We start from the raw sequence: 21,355 nt of genomic DNA on the forward strand, positions 1-21,355 counted from the left end.
GGTGTATCGACCCCGTGGTCCTAGAATTTTGCGAGAGGGCTCATTCGAACGGAAATGAAAAGTCCTTGTGCCCTTTTTAAGTAACCAAAAAATTGGAGGGCACCTAGGCCCCCTCCCACGCTCATTTTCTTCCAAAGTCATTGGATCAAAATTCTGAGATAGGTATTTTATTCAACATAGTCGAAAAACCTTATAACTATGTCTTTGGGGACGACTTACTCCCCCCACAGTCCCCGTGGGAGCGGCTGCAAGTTACAAATTTTGACCACTGTTTGCATATAGTAATGGTTTTTGGGGAGTGTACAGACGTTTTCAGGGGGACTTTTCAGTTGGGAGGGGGGTTGAGAAGAGGGGGTTATGTGGGGGATACTTTCCTTGGAGGAATTTGTCATGGGGGAAGAAGATTTCCATAAACGGGGCGCAGCATTTTCTAGCATTATTAAAAAAAAAACAATGAAAAAATAAATATGGAAAAGTTTTTTCAACTGAAAGTAAGTAGTAGCATTAAAAATCAAAACGAACAGAAAATATTACACATGTAAGGGGTTCACCTCCTCCTAATACCTCAGTCTTTACGCTAAAGCATTTTTATTAATTTCAACTATTTATTCTACGGCCATTGTGATTCAGGGGACAAAATTTAAGGTTTGAGGTAAAGAGCGAGGTATTGACGAGTGGGGAAACCTCTCATATACATAATAAAAACGTAAGAATATAGAAGTTTGTTATGTAAGCTAATTCGTAAGTTACTAATATCTTTTACTAATGAAAACGTTCGTAAAAAACTAAAAGTTCTAGTTGCCTTTTTAAGTACCCAAAAAACTGGAGGGCAACTGGGCCTCCTCCCCCTCCTTTTTTCTCAAAATCATTCGATCAAAACTATGCGAAAGCCATTTAGCCAAATAAATAAATATGCAAATTTCGCTTTAATTATTCATCTGCGGAGAGCCGAGATCAAAACATGGATTAACTAAAAAACGTTCAGAAATTAAATAAAAAAAAAACAAGTTCTTTTAACTGAAAGTAAGGAGCAACATCAAAACTTAAAACGAACAGAAATTACCCCGTATATGAAAGGGACTGTTCCCTTTTCAACACCCTGCTCTTTACGCTAAAGCTTTTACTGTTTTAAAAATTAGAGTTGACAGAAAGAGTCAAACTTTAGCAAAAAGAGCAGGGCGTTGAAGAGGGAACAGCCCCTTTTTTGCCGTAGCAAAAAACGTGTTTTTTGCCGTAGCAAAAAACAGCAAATTTGCAGTCTCCGGTATTCGTCGTCATTACCTCTAGGATTCGAATTGGCCACAGGGGTAGCCCGCAAATTTGGCTAGGAATAAATCACCGATTTTAATGTTCGCAGGATTCATGCCTAGTAAATGAAAGATTATAAAGTGAAAGAAACTTACCTTTCCGTGAGGGCCGAGCCTCATTAATGTATCTAAGTGAACAATCAGTCCAAACTGTGCGAGGTTGGTCCAACTGCTAATCCTTCTCTGCACTAAACAGCGTAATTAATACGCAGGCAAATTATATCCAACTTTCTCTACACACCACAATTGGCTATTGTATTTAATTTTCTCAATTCAAAACGCCAAAAATCTGATTGTGTGAAAAATTCAAGTATCAGATTGCACAATTTCTGTAGTCACTGAATTAATTCATGGCTAAGGAATCAAGTTCAAACAATTCAAAATTTCAAACCGGTGTAATCCCTTTGAGAGCTAGTTCAATACTGCAGCATGCAGTATACTGCTGGCTCTTCTTTGAATTAAATTCATTTTTTTCGGTAATCTCGGTTATAACGTTTTTTTTTATGATATCATGAGAAATAGAAACATTCAGATCGAAATAAATTTTTTTATTTTATGAATGGCTTAAGAATATTCAGTGGAAACTTTCAGGGCATGATGAGGGGGATCTTGAGGACTATAAAGACAAAGAACAAGCTAGATATCTTATACAATAAAAATACAAAGCGGAATTAAAATAAATAAATAAAAGCATATGTAACAAAAAAAACATTGGTGCAGGCTGTTAAGCAGGACTATTTCATTTTTGTTGAGGGAGGGGGGGGGGGTAAAAATAAATAAAACAAATTGCATTTGTATTTCAAGTGTTTGATTGTTTGACCACAAATTACTTATAAGAAGTCCATGGGATTGAACTAAAAGAATGACAGTTTGAATGAATATTGGTCGGTGAGCGATTCTTGGTCGTCATTTCTTTCAAGTATCAAATAAATAAAAAAGTTTTTTTTAACTGAAATTAAGGAGCGACATTAAAACTTCAAACGAACAGAAATTACTTCGTATATGAAAGGGGCTGGTCTCTCCTCAACGCCCCGCTCTTTAGTGTTTTACTGTTTTAAAACAGTAAAACAGTTTTTTACTGTTTTAAAAAATAAAGTTGAGAGAAAGTGTCAAACTTTAGCGTAAAGAGCGGGGTGTTAAGGAGGGACCAGCCCCTTTGATATACGAAGTAATTTCTGTTCGTTGGAAGTTTTAATGTCGTTCCTTACTGTCAGGTAGAAAAAAACTTGTTTTTTTATTTAATTTCTGAACGTTTTTGAATTAATGCATGTTTTGATTTTGGCTCTCCACAGATGAATAATTAAAACAAAATTTGCATATTTATTTTTTGGGCTAAATGGCTTTTTCATAGTTTTGATGGAATCATTTTGGGAAAAAAGGAGGGTGGAGGAGGCCTAGTTGCCCCCCCCCCCCATTCTTTTGGCTACTTAAAAAGGCAACTAGAACGTTTAATTTTTTACAAACGTTTTTATTAGTAAAAGATATACGTAACTTACGAATTAGCTTACGTAACGAACTTTTGTATTCGTATGTTTTTATTACGTTTATGAGGGAGTTTACCCCCTCAGCAGTACCTCGCTCTTTATAACAAAGCTCAAGTTTTGTCCTCATTCCTTAAGAATGACCCTTGAATCACAAAGGCCGTAGAATAAATAGTCAAAATTATTGAAAATACTTTAGCGTAAAGAGTGATGTATTGAGGAGGGGAAGAATCCCCTCGTATGCGTAGTAATTTTTGTTCGTTTTAATGCTGCTCCTAACTTTAAGACGAAGAAACTTTTTCACATTTATTTTTTTATTGTTTTTTTTTAATAATGCTAGAAAATCCTGCACTCCCTTCATGGAAATTTTCTTCCCCCATGACAAATTACTCCATGGAAAGTTCCCCCAACATATCCCCCTATTCTCAACAACTCCCCCCAACCAAAAAAATCCCTATGAAAACGTCTGTACACTTCCCAATAACCATTACTATATATCAGCACAGGTCAAAGTTTGTAACTTGTATCCCCTCCCACGGGGACTGTGGGGGAGTAAGTCGTTCTCAAAGACATAGTTATAAGGTTTTTCGACTATGCTGAATAAAATGTCTGTCTCAGAATTTCGATCCGATAACTTTGGGAAAATGGTTAGCGTGGGAGGGGGCTCCCTCCTATTTTTTGGTCACTTAAAAAGAGCACTAGAACTTTTTATTTCCGTTAGAATGAGCCCTCTTGAAACATTCTAGGACCACTGGATCGATATGATCACCCCTGGGAAAAAAAAAAAAAAAAACAAACAAACAAATAAACACGCATCTGTGATTTGCCTTCTGGCAAAAAATACAAAATTCAATATTTTTGTAGATAGGAGCTTGAAACTTCTATAGTATGGTTCTCTGATACGCTGAATCCGATGGTGTGATTTTCGTTAGCATTCTATGACTTTTAGGGGGTGTTTCCCCCTATTTTCTAAAATAAGGCAAATTTAAAAAGGCACCTGCTATTTCTTAAAAAGGCAACTAGAACGTTTAATTTTTTACAAACGTTTTTATTAGTAAAAGATATACATAACTTACGAATTAGCTTACGTAACGAACTTTTGTATTCGTATGTTTTTATTACGTTTATGAGGGAGTTTACCCCCTCAGCAGTACCTCGCTCTTTATAACAAAGCTCAAGTTTTGTCCTCATTCCTTAAGAATGATCCTTCTGGCAAAAAATACAAAATTCAATATTTTTGTAGATAGGAGCTTGAAACTTCTATAGTATGGTTCTCTCATACGCTGAATCCGATGGTGTGATTTTCGTTATTATTCTATGACTTTTAGGGGGTGTTTCCCCCTATTTTCTAAAATAAGGCAAATTTAAAAGGCACCTCTATTTTCTCAGGCTCGTAACTTTTGATGGGTAAGATCAAACTTGATTAAACTTATATATTTAAAATCAAGATTAAAATGCGATTCTTTTGATGTAGCTATTGCTAACAAAATTCCGTTTTTTAGAGTTTTGGTTACTATTGAGCCGGGTCGCTCCTTACAAGTTCGTTACCACGAACTGTCTGATATACTTGCGAGTGCAACTACAACTGTTGCGACTGTGACTATTTGCTTCTTTCAGAACGTGTGACCGTGATAGCTTACGACTATAACTACCTGCTATTGCGAGTACATAAGCCCACGAATACTTGCGATTGAGATTATTTGTGATCTCGATAACTTAAGACTGTGACTGTGGCTACTTCTGACTGCGAATGCAAATGCAACTGCGTTACTTTTAACTATGACTACATGCAACTGCGACTACTTGCAACTGCGCGACAACCAGTGACTACGTGTGTGGTAATTCATGACAGCTACTGCTACTGCTTGTGACTAGTACTATCAGTGCTGTTATTGCTGCTACGATTGCCATTGTGTTTGTAAATACTGTTGCAAATTTTACAATTACAACTAAATTTACTGAACTAAATCAAGAAATTCTAACGACATCCTTCTTGTCAAACTAGCATAATTTATCCAGGTTGTCAAAGGGTCTTATCTTCAGCATCTCGAGAATAGCTAAGAGTATTAAATTTTAAATTTAAAAATGTCTTATCCTCAAAATTTCGAGAATGGCTAAGGATATTAAATTTTAAATTTAATTGAATACTAAGAGGAATGTTGCACTAAATCAAAAGACTCCAGGTACATCCAAGTTGTCACAAGGGCGTAGCTGAACGTATCTATATTGATCTCAAGAATGGCTACGGTTATTAAGTTAAAACATTCATGCAATGCTAGGGGGAATGTTAAACGAAAATAAAAGACATAGTTATAGGTTTTCAACTAAGCTGAACGGAATGGTTATCTCAAAATATTGATCCTGCAACTTTGGGGAAAAAATGTGCGTGGGACCAAAGCGACCAAATTTTTCGGTCGCTTAAAAAGGGCGCTAGAACTTTTAATTTCTGTTAGCTTGAGCCCTCTTGCGACATTCTAGGACAACTGGTTGGATACGATCACCCCTGGGGAAAAAACCAAAAAAAAACAAATAAACACCCATCCGTGATCTGTCTTCTGGCAAAAAATACAAAATTTCGCATTTTTGTAGATAGGAGCTTGAAGCTTCTACAATAAGGTTCTCTGATAGTTTGAATCTGATGGTGTGATTTTCGTTAAGATTATATGACTTTTAGGGGGTGTTTCCTCCTATTTTCTAAAATAAGGCAAATTTTATCAGGCTTGCAACGTTTGGTGGGTAAGACTAAACATGATGAAACTTATATATTTAAAATCAGCATTAAAATGCGGTTCTTTCGATGTAACTACTGGTATAATATTCCGTTTCTTAGAGTTTTAGTTACTATTGAGCCGGTTGGCTCCTTCCTACAGTTCGTTACCACGAACTGTTTGATAGTTATTAATGCTTTCAAATAGTTTGAACAAAATGACAATATAAACACGTCGACCAGTGTTGAGTGGGTTTCTGCCCTCTAAGGGCAAAAAGGTTTTTTGTTCTTCAGAATCCTCTCAACATGCCTTGAAATATTCATTAGCCTCAGCCGTTTCATGATCTTACCTATATTCTCTTTCGACAACCAGCTAGCTCTTAGTGCGTTTTGATTTTATTCGGAATCCCTCTCAGTATTTCTTCAAAGTTCACCTTAACACCCTAAGCCTATTTGGAAACCCAGAATTGTTTATGTCCTCTTTTCCGAATAATGCATATATTATAACGATATTTAGTTTTTTTAATTCATGACCCTTGCAACGAATGCTGAGGGGGGGGGAGTGTCAACTCTGGAGGCATAGTTATCTGATCTTTGAACTATTTTTAACAAAATGGCTACCTCTAAACTGAGACGTAATGCATTTCAAACAAGTACTCTTTTGACCCAGTATCAAACATTCACTCTTTTCCCGTTAAAAATCTTATATGATAACACTTAGCAGCTTCCGCCTCGGGGACTATTGGGGGTACTCTCAACCCTGGAGGCATAGTTGTTTGACCTTTAGACTATTTGGAACAAAAGATCTATTTCAAAATTTTAATCGAATGTATCAAGAGAAAAAAGGTTGGCCGGTGGGGGGAATTTTTGCCCTCCAATTAGTTTTGACTCTTAATTACAGCACTATATCTTTCGATTTCTAATATAATAAGCTCCCTCTGAAGTTCATAGGACCATAGTTCGTGGTAACGAATTGTAGTAAGGAGCGACCCGGCTCAATAGTAACCAAAAGTCTAAAAAATGGAATTTTGGTACCAATAGCTACATCAAAAGAATCGCATTTTAATGCTGATTTTAAATATATAAGTTTCATCAAGTTTAATCGTACACATCAAAAGTTACGAGCCTGAGAAAATTTGCGTTATTTTAGAAAATAGGGGAAACACCCTCTAAAAGTTACAGAATCTTAACGAAAATCACACCATCAGATTCAGCGTATCAGAGAACCCTACTGTAGAAGTTTCAAGCTCCTATCTACAAAAATGTGGAATTTTGTATTTTTTTGCCAGAAGACAAATCACGGGTGCGTATTTATTTGTTTTTTGTTTTTTTTTCCCAGGGGTCATCGTATCGACCCAGTTGTCCTAGAATGTTGCAAGAGGGCTCATTCTAACGGAAATAAAAAGTTCTAGTGCCCTTTTTAAGTGACCAAAAAATTGGAGGGCACCTAGGCCCCCTCCCACGCTAATTATTTTCCCAAAGTCAACGGATCAACATTCTGAGATATCCATTTTATTCAGCGTAGTCGAAAAACCTCATAACTATGTCTTTGGGGACGGCTTACTCCCCCACAGTCCCCGTGGGAGGGGTTACAAGTTCAAAACTTTGACCAGTGCTTACATATAGTAATGGTTATTGGGAAGTGTACAGGAGTTTTCAGGAGGATTTGTTTGTTGGAGGCAGGGGTTGGGAACAGGAAGATATGCTGGGGGAACTTTTCATCGAGGAATTTGTCAAGGGGGAAGAAATTTTCCATAAAGGGAGCGCAGGATTTACTAGCATTACATAAAAAAAAACAATGAAAAAGTTTTTTTCACCTCGAAGTAAGCAGCAGCATTAAAACTTAAAACAAACAGAAATTATTACTCATATGAGGGGCTCACCTCCTCCTAATACCTTGCTCTTTACGCTAAAGTATTTTTAGTAATTTCAACTATTTCTTCTGCGGCTTTTGTGATTCAGGGGTCATTCTTAATGAATTGGGACAAAATTTAAGCTTTAGTGTAGAGAGCGAGGTACTGACGAGGGGGCGAACCCCCTCATATATGTAATAAAAACATAAGAATACAAAAGTTCTTTACGTAAGCTAATTTGCAAGTTACGAATATCTTTTACTTATAAAAAGATTCGTAAAAAATTAAAAGTTCTAGTTGCCTTTTTAATTAACCGAAAATCGGAGGGCAACTAGGCTTCCTCCCCCACTCTTTTTTTCTCAAAATCATTTGATCAAAATTATGAGAAAGCCATTTAGCCAAAAAAAAATAAATATACAAATTTCGTTTTAATTATTCCTCTGCGGAGAGCCAAAATCAAAACATGCATTGATTCAAAAACGTTCAGAAATTAAATAAAAAAAACAAGTTTTTTAAATGAAAGTAAGGAGCGACATTAAAACTTAAAACGAACAGAAATTACTCCGTATATGAAAGGGGCTTTTCCTTCTCAACGCCCCGCTCTTTACGCTAAAGTTTGACTCTTTCTCTTAACTCTACATTTTAAAACAGTAAAAAAAACTTTAGCGTAAAGAGCGAGGCGTTGAGAAGGAAAAGCCCCTTTCATATACGGAGTAATTTCTGTTCGTTTTGTTTTAATGTCGCTCCTTACTTTCATTTAAAAACTTTTTTTTATTTAATCTATTGAAAGTGCGTCTAGGGAAAAGCGTAATATATTGAACCCCTTAACTATAGGTTGCGCTATACCGTTGCCAGCTAAATATGTTTGGCTTTGCTGTTTGTCCTAGGTGTTTGGATAGATGGGTAAGGTCAAAGCCTTGTTCAAATTACAAAAGCGGAACCCAGTTTTTTTTCCTCGCCGAATATTTTCCTTTAACACATTATAGGATTTTATTTCTGCTTGTCTTGGGCTCTTTACATATCTTAGATAAATTTCTTTTTTGGAACCCATTTTTATATTTTTTTTTATTCATTCTCAATGGACACTGCAATATTGTTGGTAAATATTGGAACGTCAGTAAAAATGTTTTCGTTTAGTTTTCTTCTTAAAAATAAACAAGTCATATTGTAACTTAAATGTTAAACCAGACCTGAATGTTCACTCAAAGTCTTACGAATCAACAGTGATCTTTTGCATTAAATTTTAAATAATAGTTTTATCAGCATAATTTTGTTTGCCTAGATAGGGTAAACCACGAAATCATCATCATGAATAGAATATGGTAGAGGAGGAACATTAGCAGCTGCAGTGGTCTTGAGCTTCTTAGCGTTGCAGTGTAGCAGTATCACCTAAAAGCTTTTAAAAGCACTTAAAATGAATTTCAGAGTTAATATACTAACATTGCAATAGTAAAAAAAAGATATCTAATGTTTTTTTTTTCCCTGCCTCTTCATATAGAAGGATGTCGTAGAAACTCAGGAGGTGGCTCACTCACTGTGCATATATAACTTCTATGTGCTGAAGATTGTCAGAGAAAAACCATCCACCCCTCTTGTTCCCTTGTATGTTTCTGGGCACCCTGGTTATAACCCCATGACACCAAACCAAAAATTTAAGCTATCAATTTTACTCCGAACAATCAAAAGAAAAACAATACTCTTTCGGAGGGGTTTGATCTATCCATCACAAAAGGAAAGGACCAGAAATTGTGCAACTGGCCCACTTTTCATGAACATCTAAGAAGAAAAGGTTTATACGTCGCCTCTCCTTAAAACTAAATTCTTGCAAACGCTTTAGGTACGTATGATTGTATTAACAAATCGGGCTTATGACTCTCCAAACTTTCAAATCCATAAGTGGCCCCAATTATGACCAAAGACCCCCGATGCCAGCCGATCAAAATCTCGAGATAGCTATTCTGCTCTAAGTAATTTGAAGGTTTCAAAAAATATAAGTATGGGAGTAAAACGACCCACTTAGTCTTAGGCGCAAGGGTCTCAACTATACAAATTGTAGATTTTCTACCAGTACGTTTTAGTGGGTATAGTGGATAAGTGGGTAAGTATGTTTGACACCCTCCTTGTACTTTTTAGCCAGGAAATCTACTCAACTAAAAGAAGCCATGGTCTTGGAATGGATTCGATCAACCCAGACCATAAGGGTTACGAGGACTTCGGGAATTTTTGGTGATAGTGAAATCCATTCTTGCATTCCGGGTCGAGGCCGAGAGAAGATTCAACAGCTTTAAATTTTTTGAGGCTGAGAAATTTTTAATAACCAATGGGCTTGCACCCTAAGCCTAGGGGACACAAGTTACTTTTTACGAAGGGACGTAAGTGCACGAAATACATTTGGATTGGCTCAAAATTTGCATAGAATTTAACCTGAGGCATTGGGACTTCATAGTATGCATTGTTTTTGCCAAAAAGAGATGTGTGTGCAACATACATATCTGTATAAATGGGTTGAAACATACGAAGCACGTCCCTGTGGCCACGTGGTCCTCAGAGCAATGAAAAAATTATAGACCAAAATAATTTAAGTGCATAAAATGGGCCAAAGCCAAAGCTTATTCGTAAAGTCGAAGCTATCCGTCAAACATTACGGAATAAGATTTCAATCAATTAACGAAAGAAAGAAAACACGGATCATTGGAAGAGTAATGGTTTTAATAGGGTACAAATGACAATGAGAGGTCAGTAGTTCCTCTCTTATTTGTGAAAATTTTTCCTTGTTTTAAGTTTGCCTCAACCATTCATTTTTGATTTCTGTTTCTTGTAGCTTTCATTCGCTCGTTCAAAGCAATATTTGTTATTTGTAGGTTTAAATCAATTCATTTCCTTTTCAATTCATTTTAAGCTTGGCTTTTATGCTCATTTTGGGTTTAATTATTAACCTTTAAATTTCTAAATTAAACTGTTTACATACTTTTAATTTTGCAGTTAATCGAATTCAAATTTACCAGGATACTTTTTCCCTCTTCATTATACACGCTGTTAATCAACAACATTTTAATGTACCGGTAGGTCTTCGGTTTTGTTCAGATATAAAAAGAACTGTTCTTGTTTTGTTTTAGGCAATGCTTGTGTCATCTTAGCTGTCTTATTAGAGCGACACCTCCAGTCAGTCGCTAATTACTTAGTCCTGTCACTAGCAGTAGCAGACCTTCTAGTAGCATGTTTGGTAATGCCTCTTGGTGCTGTATATCAGGTAAAGAAATTCAACCAATTCTTCTTGTAAGTGTACACAAGCTCTTCAGAGGCTGTCAGAAACAGCATTTGCGTCTGTAACTAAAGAAGAATTGGCTCTTCAATAGGTCTTAATTAGTTCAGAGTAAAAAGATTTGTAAACGACTATTTAATTTTGAAAATTGGCCTAAAAAGGGTGTAAGAAAATGTTTTAAAAGGGAGAGAGAGAAGATTGAAACTTCCCAGTTTGTGATTGTTTGCATTCAAAGATACCAAATAAGTAAAACCAGCACCGCTTTCAGGAATGATTTTTTCTTCTAAATTGAGGTAATGAGTTTCTTCTATTTTCTTTTTCTTTTTAAACCAGGACCCTTCATATAGAAAAACTTGTCGTAGAAATTTTGAAAGGAGCTCATTTGATTAAAAATGGAATTTTCAAGGTCAAACGTGATTAGAGGGAACTTATCACTTTCTCATGCCTTTTTTTGCTACCCACTCCCCCACTCTCCCAAAGACACCCGGTCTAAATCTTGAGATAGCCATTTTGTTCAAAATAGTGTAAAGGCTCAAACAATATACTTCCAGGTATGGCATCGGCCACCAGCCCATTGGGCAAGGGCAATAAACCATGCGAAATACGCATTATTTACATATTGTTGTCATGTAGAAAAGGAGGGCAGATTCGCTCCTTGCTATAGAAAAACTTCGATCAGAACTTTCCGAGACTTTTAACCTGGACAAGAATTGCTTTCTGTGTTGTTTACCTTGCATATCCACTGGAATTTATGCAGACGAAAATGGTCGAGTTTAATTTGCCTAGAGACTGTACGGTCAACGACTTTCTCTTAAAATTTCAATGTAGGCAAAAAAAGTACTCGGAGGTCATTATGTCTAACATGAACTTTGCAGGTCTTTCCCAGAATAACTTTGGCACTCTGAAAAGGCTTTCACAGTTATCGTCTATTTTGTCCAAGATAGTTCAGTACGATAGTTCCAGGGAGAGGAATTGTTGTTGAATGCATCCTCAAGGACATTTGCTAAAATCACTTTGAGTACACCGAGAAGTTCTTTAACATAGAAAGATATCATGTCAATCAATAATGTGGTATAAGAATTATAAACTACCTTTTAGTAGCGAGGAGCTGGACGTATTCGACGTACTTAATTCGGAAGTTTTCCTTGATTACCACACCAAATTTTTTGCCACTACTTTTGAGGTTCCATGCTGAAGCATGCTCATATATCTGATCAAACAGTTCGTGGTAACGAACTGTAGTAAGGAGTGACCCGGCTCAACAGTAAACAAAACTCTAAAAAACGGAATTTCGATGCTAAAAGATGCATCAAAAGAATCGGATTTTTATGCTGATTTTAAATATATACGTTTCATCAAATTTAGTCTTTGTCTTCAAAAGTTACGAGCCTGAAAAAATTTGCCTTATTTTGGAAAATAGGGGAAACAACCCCTAAAAGTCATAGAATCTGAACGAAAATCACACCTTCGCATTCAACGTATCAGAGAACCCTGTAGAAAAAAAATTCAAGGTCCAATCTACAAAAATGTGGAATTTCGTATTTTTTTTCTCCAGAAGACAGATCACGGGTGCGTGTTTATTTGTTGTTTTTCTTTGTTTTTTTTTCCCCAGGGGTCATCGTATCGACAAAGTGGTCCTAGAATGTTGCAAGAGGGCTCATTCTAACGGGAATGAAAAGTTCTTGTGCCCTATTTAAGTGACAAAACAAATTGGAGGGCACCTAGGCCCCATCCCACGCGCATTTTTTCCCAAAGTCAACGGATCAAAATTTTGAGATAGCCATTTTGTTCCGCATAGTTGAAAACCATAATAACTATGTCTTTGGGGATGACTTACTCCCCCACAGTCCCTGGGGGAGGGGCTGCAAGTTACAAACTTTGACCAATGTTTAGATACAGTAATGGTTATTGGGAAGTGTACCGATGTTTTCAGGGGGAATTTTTGGTTTGGGTGTTGAGTTGATAGGAGGGGCTATGTGGGAAGATTGTTCCTTGGCGGAATATTTCATGGGGGAAGAGAAATTCAATGAAAAAGGCGCAGCATTTTCTAGTATCACTATTAAAAAAAAACAATGAAAATATAAACATGAAAGTTTTTTCAATTGAAAGTAAGGAGTAGCATTAAAACTTAAAACGAACAGAGATTATTACGCATATAAGGGGTTCTAAAAATAATTTAGCATAAAGAGCGAGGTATTTAGGAGGAGATAAATACTTCGCTGTTTATGCTAAAGTATTTTTAGTAATTTAAACTATTTATTCTACGGCCTTTCTGATTCAGGGGTCATTCTTGAAGAATTGGGACAAAACTTAAGATTTAGTATGAAGAGCGAGGCACTAACGAGGGAACAAACCCCCTCATATTTATAATTAAAAATATAAGAATATAAAAGTTTGTTACGTAAGTTAATTCTTAAGTTACGTATATTTTTACTAATAAAAACGCTCGTTAAAAATTCAAAGTTCTAGTTGCCTTTTTAAGTAACCGAAAAATTGAAGGGCAACTAGGCCTCCTTCCCCATCCTTTATTTTTCAAAATCGTCTGATCAAAACTAAGAGAAAGCCATTTAGCCATAAAAAGAATTAATATGCAAATTTCATTTTAATAATTTATGTACGGAGAGCCAAAATTAAACATGCATTAATTCAAAAACGTTCAGAAATTAAATAAAAAAAAACTAGTTTTTTTAACTGAAAGTAAGGAGCGACATTAAAACTTAAAACGAACAGAAATTACTCCGTATATGAAAAGGGTTGTCCCTTCCGCAATCCCCCGCTCTTTACGCTAATGCTTTTCATTGTTTTAAAAAGTAGAATTGTGGCAAAGAGTCAAACTTTAGCGTAAAGAGCGAGGGATTGCGGAGGGGACAACCCATTTCATATACGGAGTAATTTCCGTTCGTTTTAAGTTTTAATGTCGCTCCTTACTTTCAGTTAAAAAAACTAGTTTTTTTTATTTAATCTCTTTCTAGGATGAGAGGATCATACGATGTTAATTGTGACATAGAGTTTTAGTTAAATGGTATCAAATTCATCCGTCCCTGCTGCTGCTTTTGTGTACTCATAAATATGAATATCTTCAAGAAAATATATGCAAGTAATGCAGTGATGCAGCAGGATCGAGTATTTCATAAATTATTTTTACCTTATTCTGTTATATTAGCTGCTCATGACCTTTATTGATAGAAACAAGACTGGTCAACAATATGGTAGAACTCATAGACCTAGACGCGCATCTTGTCACTAACTGAAAGCCTGTGAGATCACTCCAAGATTCAGAGGGTTTTGACGGTGGAAAAATACCAATATCGACGTAAATATTTTTCTCGGCTCATTAGCAATGGAAAAAAGTCTTTCCTTCAAATAAAGTAGCGTCCCATTTTCAATAGTCCTCGAGTATCCCATAAAACGTACATACTTCATGGTAAGTTTAATCTATATTCCTGTTAGAGAGTATCAGTCCTATAAATCGTGTCGGACCTTTAACAAGATGCAGTTATACGACTCGGGCAAACGAACCAAATCCCAATATAGCACTCTCTATTTGGCTTTTAAGTCAATTAACTCAATTTTTTCCACAGAATAAGTTTTTCAAAGAAAAATAAAGAGCTACATTAACCCAAAAATAAGCAGAAATAAGGTGTGTGGCTACGCCACAAGACCCGGGCACGGCTACACGGCAGACTTCTATATATTCATTTTCATTGTTACTTGTCTTCTAACCTCAGACAATGGGAGCCTCTTCTTGATTTCTTGGGTCGGGTCCTGCCACGACTACGAGGCAGGCTTGTGTATATCAATTCTTATTGTCGCTTGTCTTCTAACCACAGATAATTTTGGACTCTTCTTAATGTCTTAGCGTCACCATTGGTTCGATAGAATCACCTTGGGAAAAATACAAATTCTTTCTTAAAGTCGTGACGTATTTAGATCATTTTTGGGACCAAAAATGTCAATATGCCAGTTTTAAGACAAGGCACAGGGTAGGCATTTATCTATTGATTCATGTTGTAAGTAGGAACCTTCAAATGAATACCGTTGTTTGTTTCTCTTTTCTCAGAAAAATGGAGTATCCCTAAATTTTTGACACGTTCTGATTCTCGTTCTGATTAATATCCACAAAAATTTTGTTCCAGATAGAAGTTCAACGCCGGATGAAGCTCTGCCTCGAGAACTCGTCTCTTGGCGTGTTCTCCCTTAAGTAATTAGTCTGATCTGTGTGGCTTCACGTCTGCCTTATCAGTTGTACAAGGGAGAGAACAGTGAGAGAAAGCTCGTGTGATGGAGGCGAATTCATGTACTGGTAGAAGACAGCCATTGACGCTACATCAAAACTTTCATTTAGAGGCTGAAGCGAGTCATGTGTAGAGGCGCAACCCACTCTGTTTTTCCCATTCTGAATCTTTTGAAGTGGTGCCAACTGCGTTTTTGGGGCACCAGCATATTGTGGACATCTATAGTCCGCTGTGGGTCTGATATAGCACCCATAAAGTTGAATAATCAAGCTGGATGGAAGAAGGTTTTGCAGTGAAGAGTAACTCTGAGTTTTCTTGCGGAGGAGGTTCTCACCTGATCAGGGTGGATAATCTAAGACGGTATGGAGAAGAAATGAATCCCAAGTAGACGAAGCTCGTCCGCTCTCTTTTTAGTTTTATTTTTGAAAATGAATGAGGGATGTCTATGCAGTGCCTTTGATCGGGTAATAGGTAGCTCCTTTGTTTTTGATATATTAAAGTTGGTCATCAATGTATTAGAGCACTTCTCGATTTTTATACAGATCCATCAGTAGGGACAGGGAGGCTTGTCCTGGGGATTCGTCTAATGGGATGACTGAGTGTGTCACGGTATCCTCAGCAAAGGGACACAGAGGGATTGTAAGGTCGTCTCGCATGTGATTTATGTAGATGGGGAAGAGTGAAAGTCCCAAGACACTGCCATGGGAAACCCCTGCTTTCACTGAGTATTCGTGGCAAACAAACCCGTCAAGGAAAACCCGCAGCGAACAATCTGAAAGAAAGCTCTCAATCACTCATAACGGCCATCCACGAACACAATACGAACGGAGCTTCTTTAGCAGGCCACGATGCCATAATCTGTCAGAAACTTTGGCAATGTCAATTTACAATAGTCATATGTCGTACCCCATTGTCAGAAATTTGATCTGCTCCTGATTCTGGGCCCCTTGACAGTCTAATGTTAAGCGTTTCCTCCAGAATATATATAGGTGATCGCCAACAAGGTCATTTTATTTCAGGAACTGTTGAAATGTTTTATTGCCAACAGAGGGGAGGAAACTAATAGGCCTATAGGAGCCAACACTTTTTTGGTCGCCAAGTGGCTTTAGGGAAGATATAACATGGGCGGATTTCCCTATTTGTGGGAAGGTGCCACAGCAAAAGGTATCCGGAAAAGCAATGACAATGGTCCAAGTAGTTCGGCCCTGCAGGATTTAAGGACTAAATTTGGTACGTAGTCAGGACCTATGACTTTGGTCACATCGAGATGTCGACAAATGCGAAGGATCTTAGGGGTAAAAAAATTCACCTGATCCAGGACAGTAGAGGTTAGGTCCGAGTAATTTAGCACTTCCCTATCGTCTCCATCCAGATTCGAGAATTTAGTAAACGGCTTAGCAAGAGCTTCAGCCTTTTCTTGTGGATCTCTTCCAGTCCTGTTAACCTATAGAAAAGGATTTGAAGTCCCCTTGGACGATCGCAAAGCCTCCTTTAGAGTTCCCCACCAACTCTTTGCCAAAGCATGCTGAGCTTTGGAAGTAAACTACTTCTTATACAGAGCCTGGGACTGTCGAATCGCATGAACTGAATTCTTGTGCAACTTGATGAGTGTAATCCTGTCCCCTTCACTCTTTGAAAGTAGCCATCACTTGTACACCTTTTGCTTTGCTCGAATAGCCTTCTTACAATGGGTGTTGAGCCAAGGTTTCTTCAGCGTCAACATAAATACAACAAGAAAAATACATTTTAATTGTTTTCACTTCTTTTACTTTAATAAATGAGAAAGTTTTAGGAACTATAGGGAATTAATATATATGTATATTAAACTGACAATCCATGGTCATTTGCTGTTTGTTTTGTTTTGTTTTTTTTCAGTAAAGTGCAAATCATGTTCTGGTCTTGAAAAGGAATGGGGTTGTCAGCGCCCGTCATGTTAATATGTTGCTGGTTTTGAGTTTAAATCGGTTATTTATTGTCATATCTGTTCATTTTTGATTTCATTTATTTATTGATGGTGTTGTGCTAGTTTTACGTTTGGAATTTTATTTGACTCTATTTCTGCTCGTTATCGGTTCTAGGAGCTCTTTACTTTTCTTTAAAAAACTTGTTTTGCGGAAAAATTTTTTAAATTAATTTTTGTTCGTTTTTTATTCATATACTCTTTTTGGGGAAGAATATTTTATAGTTTGCGGCTTTTCTTTAAGAATACATAGCTAGCCCTGCTATTTGTATTTTTGGGGAAACTTTATTATCAATATTTTATCCTGACACAAATAGTATTGTTTAATTTGATTTTATATGTCTTCTAGTTGACCTGAAAAATAAAACATAAGTTAAAATAGTATATACACAATCATATAAACAGTACCTTTTGTTTTAGTTTTGAAGCAACTTTTAGTTTTAAAACATAATGGGCCGATTACATAATTCTGGGGGCTGAAATACCCAATATTCCTAGATATATAGTTATCAGACCGTTCTGCTATGCTCAACAAAATGACTCTCTAAAAATTCTGACTGAATCCGTTTTGAAAATGAACGAGCTGGGAAGGAGGGCTGCTTGCCTTCCAATTCCTTTTGATTCTTAAAAATGGCATTATAACTTTTTGATTTGGTTGAACATCCGCCTCAATATTCATTGAAGATTAGCCTTAATGCTGTTAGATTGCTTAGTAGCAACAGTTTTAGTATCATTAGAAGCAGTATGCGCATAACACCTTAGGTTTCTTCAAGATTCCCTTCAACATACGCTTGAAGTTTAACCTTAATATCATGAGCCATTCCCGAAGCATTTCTGATAAGTCTTCTTTACTACTTGTGTTGGCATAGTGTGTTTTGATTTAGGTCCACAAATTTTCAATTTTTCTCAAAATTATCGCTTTAAAAGCCTTAGTTTTAGTAGCAGTAGTAGTAGCAGTAGCAGCATAATTAATATTATTGGCCTTAGCTTTAGTAGTAGTAGTAGTGGTAGAAGTAGTGACAATAGTAGCAGTAGTAGTAGTATGAGTAGAAGCAGTAGTAGTAGGGCACAAATATTTTCTTTTTGTTAGTTCAACACCCCCCCCCCCAGAACAAGGACTTTTAGTTTCAACTTCACACACCAAACAATTCCTAAGATATTACAGTTACGCCCAGCAGTAGTCTTAGTATTACTAGTGGTAGCATTAATAGTAATTGCGGTAGTAAAAGTAGCAGCAACAGTATTAACATATTGCATTGACAAGTAATTGGAATAGAAGTAGTCGTTGAAGTAATAATGTAGTAATAATGCAGTAAATAACAGTAATAAATGTAGATCTGGTCGAAGTATTATTAGCAGCTTCCACAAATTGCCTTTTGGCCAGATGATTTTCCCTTCTAGCATTATCTGAAAGTTCCAACTTATTAACCAAATCAATTCTTGAGATACGCTCTTTTGACAATATGAATACGCATATTGTCTTTTGATTTAGTTCAAAATTTCTCTCAACGGTGTAAATTGAGTATTCTGGTAGTAGTACCGGTAGCAGTAGTAGTAGTTGTTGTTGTAGTAGTAGTGGTAGCACGCAAATATTCCTATTTGGCCACATCCTTTATCATTTCCTTAAAGTCACAAATTAATATACCCAGTCATCCATGAATTATGCTATTTTGACAATCCGTTTACACATAACTTGTTTTGATTTAGTTGAACACTTCCCTCAACATTCTCTGAAAGGCTCAGCTGAAATCCCTTCGTCTTTTTGGAAAATGAAGCTCAAACATGTATTACTTTCTCAATAACATTATAAACAATGAACAAATTGCCTAGCCATGTTTTGAGGAATGCTAGGCTTGTAGGGGAGGGACTGGTTGCTCTCCATTCACTTTTGACTTATTAAAAGGGCACTAGATCTTCTAACTTTCAATCAAATGAGCCCCATCCAATTCGAAATTTATACGACTGTCCGTTCCATAAGAACCTTATATGCCCGGGGTATAACTCACAAACCTTGCCACTTGGCTCTGGATGTTTGTGTCAATCCTGGAAGTATTGTTATATGCCCTTTGGCCTACTGTTAACAAAATGACTATCTCAAAATTTTGATCAGATGCGTTTTGGAAAAGAGGGTGTCAGGGAGGGGAAACTAGTTGCACTACATCACTTTTGACTCTCCAAAGAAAACTAGAACTTCAAAATTCCAATCAAATAAGCCACCTCTAAAGCTCACACAACCACCTCTTCCATAAAAAGCTTATGTGCCCCTGGGACACAATTTGCAACTCTTCTCCCCCCCCCCAGATTCTGGATGGTTATGTCAACAGTAAGATAATTGTTATGTAATCTTTAGACTGTTTTTGAGCAAATGGCTATTTCAAAATTTCTATCAGATACATAAGAAAATAGACCGTAAAGGGAGGGGAGCTAGTTTCCTCCGACATTTTGATTCTTAAAAAGGGCACGAGAACTTCTGTTTTCCAATCCAATGAGTTCCCTCCAAAGTTTGTACGACCACCCTTTTCATAAAAAATGTTATATGTCCCAGATAAATAATTTACAGCCTTTACCCGGAGGGCTGGGGTGAGGTTGTCATCTTCAAAAATATAATTATTGGGCCTGTCAACTACTCTGAATAAATGGCTATCTAAAAATTTTGACTGTATCTATTTAGGGAAATGACGGGGCTAGGGGAACTGGTTGCCCTCCAATCACTTTTGGCTATCAACAACGGCAGTAAAAGTTGCAATTTCCAATCGAATGAGCCCTTCCCTTGCTTCTACAACAACTCCTTCCATACGAATTGCCCTGACAAAAAAAAGGAAGTAACTGCCCTCCGATCAGTTCGAATCTTAAAAAGTGCCCTAGAACTTCTGATTTCCAGTCCAATGAGTCCCTCTGAGTTTTATACGACCACCTTTTCTATAACAACCTTATATGCCTCCAGGGCATAACTTAAAACCCTTGCCCTGAGGTCTGTTGGTGGGGGGGGGTCTCATACTCAAAGACAAATATCCAGACCTTTCAAGTATACTGAACAAAACTTTACCTTAAAATTTTTATTTGATGTTTTTGTGGAAATGATGGTCTTGGGGTGGGGCTGGTTGCCCTCTAATAACTTTTGACTTTCAAAAAGGGCACTATCCCATTCAATTTTGAATCAAATGAGTCCCTTTAGAAGCTTCTACGGTAAATCCTTCTACACGAAGTGCCCAGGTCTAAAAGCATGAAAAAAAAATTGTAAACATTTTGTGCCCACATCATTCTTTACTGAGGCAGCGCTATTTCGCTGTCTATAATTAATTTTCTCAGGGAGAATTTTATCGTACCAATGATCTTAGAAACATAAGTCCCACAGCCCCTTGGGCAAGGGCTGTAAGTTGTGAATAAATAGTGCCCATATTTCACGCACAGTATTTGATATTAAGAAGCATAGAGACATTTCTCAAGGAAGTTTGCATTTTTCTGCCTGGTGGCGGGTTTCCATGGGGGAATTTTTGGGGAAGAAAGAAGTTCAGGTGGTGAGCTTTCCTGGAAAAATTTTACTCTTGGGAATCTATTAGAAATCCTATACGAATTTGTTTTTATTTGTGTTACTCTCTCTTTGCCGAATCAATTTTACTTGTGGAGATATATCGGGGGAATAGTCCTGTGAAAATCTTTAACGGTGGCTGGTTAACTGGTGGCTCTGCCCCTAAGGATTGGACAGGCAAAAATTACTTGAAGAAATCCCGTGCCATGTTCTGGATAAGATGCTTAAAAAAAAGAAAAAAAAAGAATCGGCTAATATCCAAAATTTTTTCTGATATCCGATAATGGCATTGACCCAGCCGGACGACATTACGGTTGAACCTTAGTCCGCATAGAAGGAATTATCGTATAAACTTCAGAAGGAGCTACACCGATTTGATATTGAAAGTTCTAGTGTCTTTTTCAAGAGTCAAATGGGATTGGAGGACAATAAGCTCCATCCCCCCCAACGCCCATGATTTTCCCAAACAAATCCTATCAAAATTTTGGGATAGCTATTTTTTTACAGCGTCGTGAAAAGGCTCAGTAACTTTGCCCTTGACGAAGTCAAGCCCCCTCCTTCAAAACTCTCAGGACCAGGGCTATAAGCTATACAAGTTTCCCATTGTTACCATATAAGAAAGAGTCGCCGTATAAACTTCCGAGTTCCGGTGACCCTTAAAAGAGTAAGAAAAGATAGGGGGTAACTACCCCCCCCTACACGCCCTATCTTCCTCAAATGTATGCGATCAATATTTTGAAATAACCGTTTTGTTCAAAAAAGTCAAAAGTTCATTTAACAACGCCCCTAAGGTTGACACGACCTTCAGAGTCTGGGGTCAAGGGTTTTAGATTTAGAACTAAAACTATAGAAGAGCTTGGGGGGCAAGATATGGAAGGAGTGGTCGTATATACTTTGGAGGAGGCTCATTTGGTTGGGATTCAAGAGTCCTAGTTTCCTTTTTAAGGGTCAAAAGTGATTGGAAAGTGATGATGTAAGTTATGCCCCGGCGATACATCAGGTTTTAATTGCAAATGAAAGT

The 21,355-nt window shown here is 37.0% G+C and overlaps 1 protein-coding gene and 1 long non-coding RNA gene across 4 annotated transcripts in view; one reads left to right on the forward strand and one right to left on the reverse strand.

Moving 5' to 3' along the window:
• Positions 1-1,470, reverse strand: part of LOC136027229 (uncharacterized) — a 173,023-nt gene extending 171,553 nt beyond the window's left edge. For both annotated transcript variants that reach the window (XR_010617547.1, XR_010617545.1), the window contains exon 1: positions 1,404-1,470. This is a non-coding gene — a long non-coding RNA (uncharacterized LOC136027229). The remainder of the gene's footprint in view (positions 1-1,403) is intronic.
• The window catches only part of LOC136027228 (5-hydroxytryptamine receptor 2A-like), a 167,072-nt gene that overhangs the window by 79,532 nt on the left and 66,185 nt on the right, over positions 1-21,355 (forward strand). For both annotated transcript variants that reach the window (XM_065704284.1, XM_065704283.1), the window contains exon 2: positions 10,465-10,598. In XM_065704284.1, coding sequence (XP_065560356.1) covers positions 10,465-10,598 — 134 coding nt within the window. The remainder of the gene's footprint in view (positions 1-10,464; positions 10,599-21,355) is intronic.

Source organism: Artemia franciscana, chromosome 5 (assembly GCF_032884065.1).
Source record: "Artemia franciscana chromosome 5, ASM3288406v1, whole genome shotgun sequence".
NCBI classification, from domain to species: domain Eukaryota; kingdom Metazoa; phylum Arthropoda; class Branchiopoda; order Anostraca; family Artemiidae; genus Artemia; species Artemia franciscana.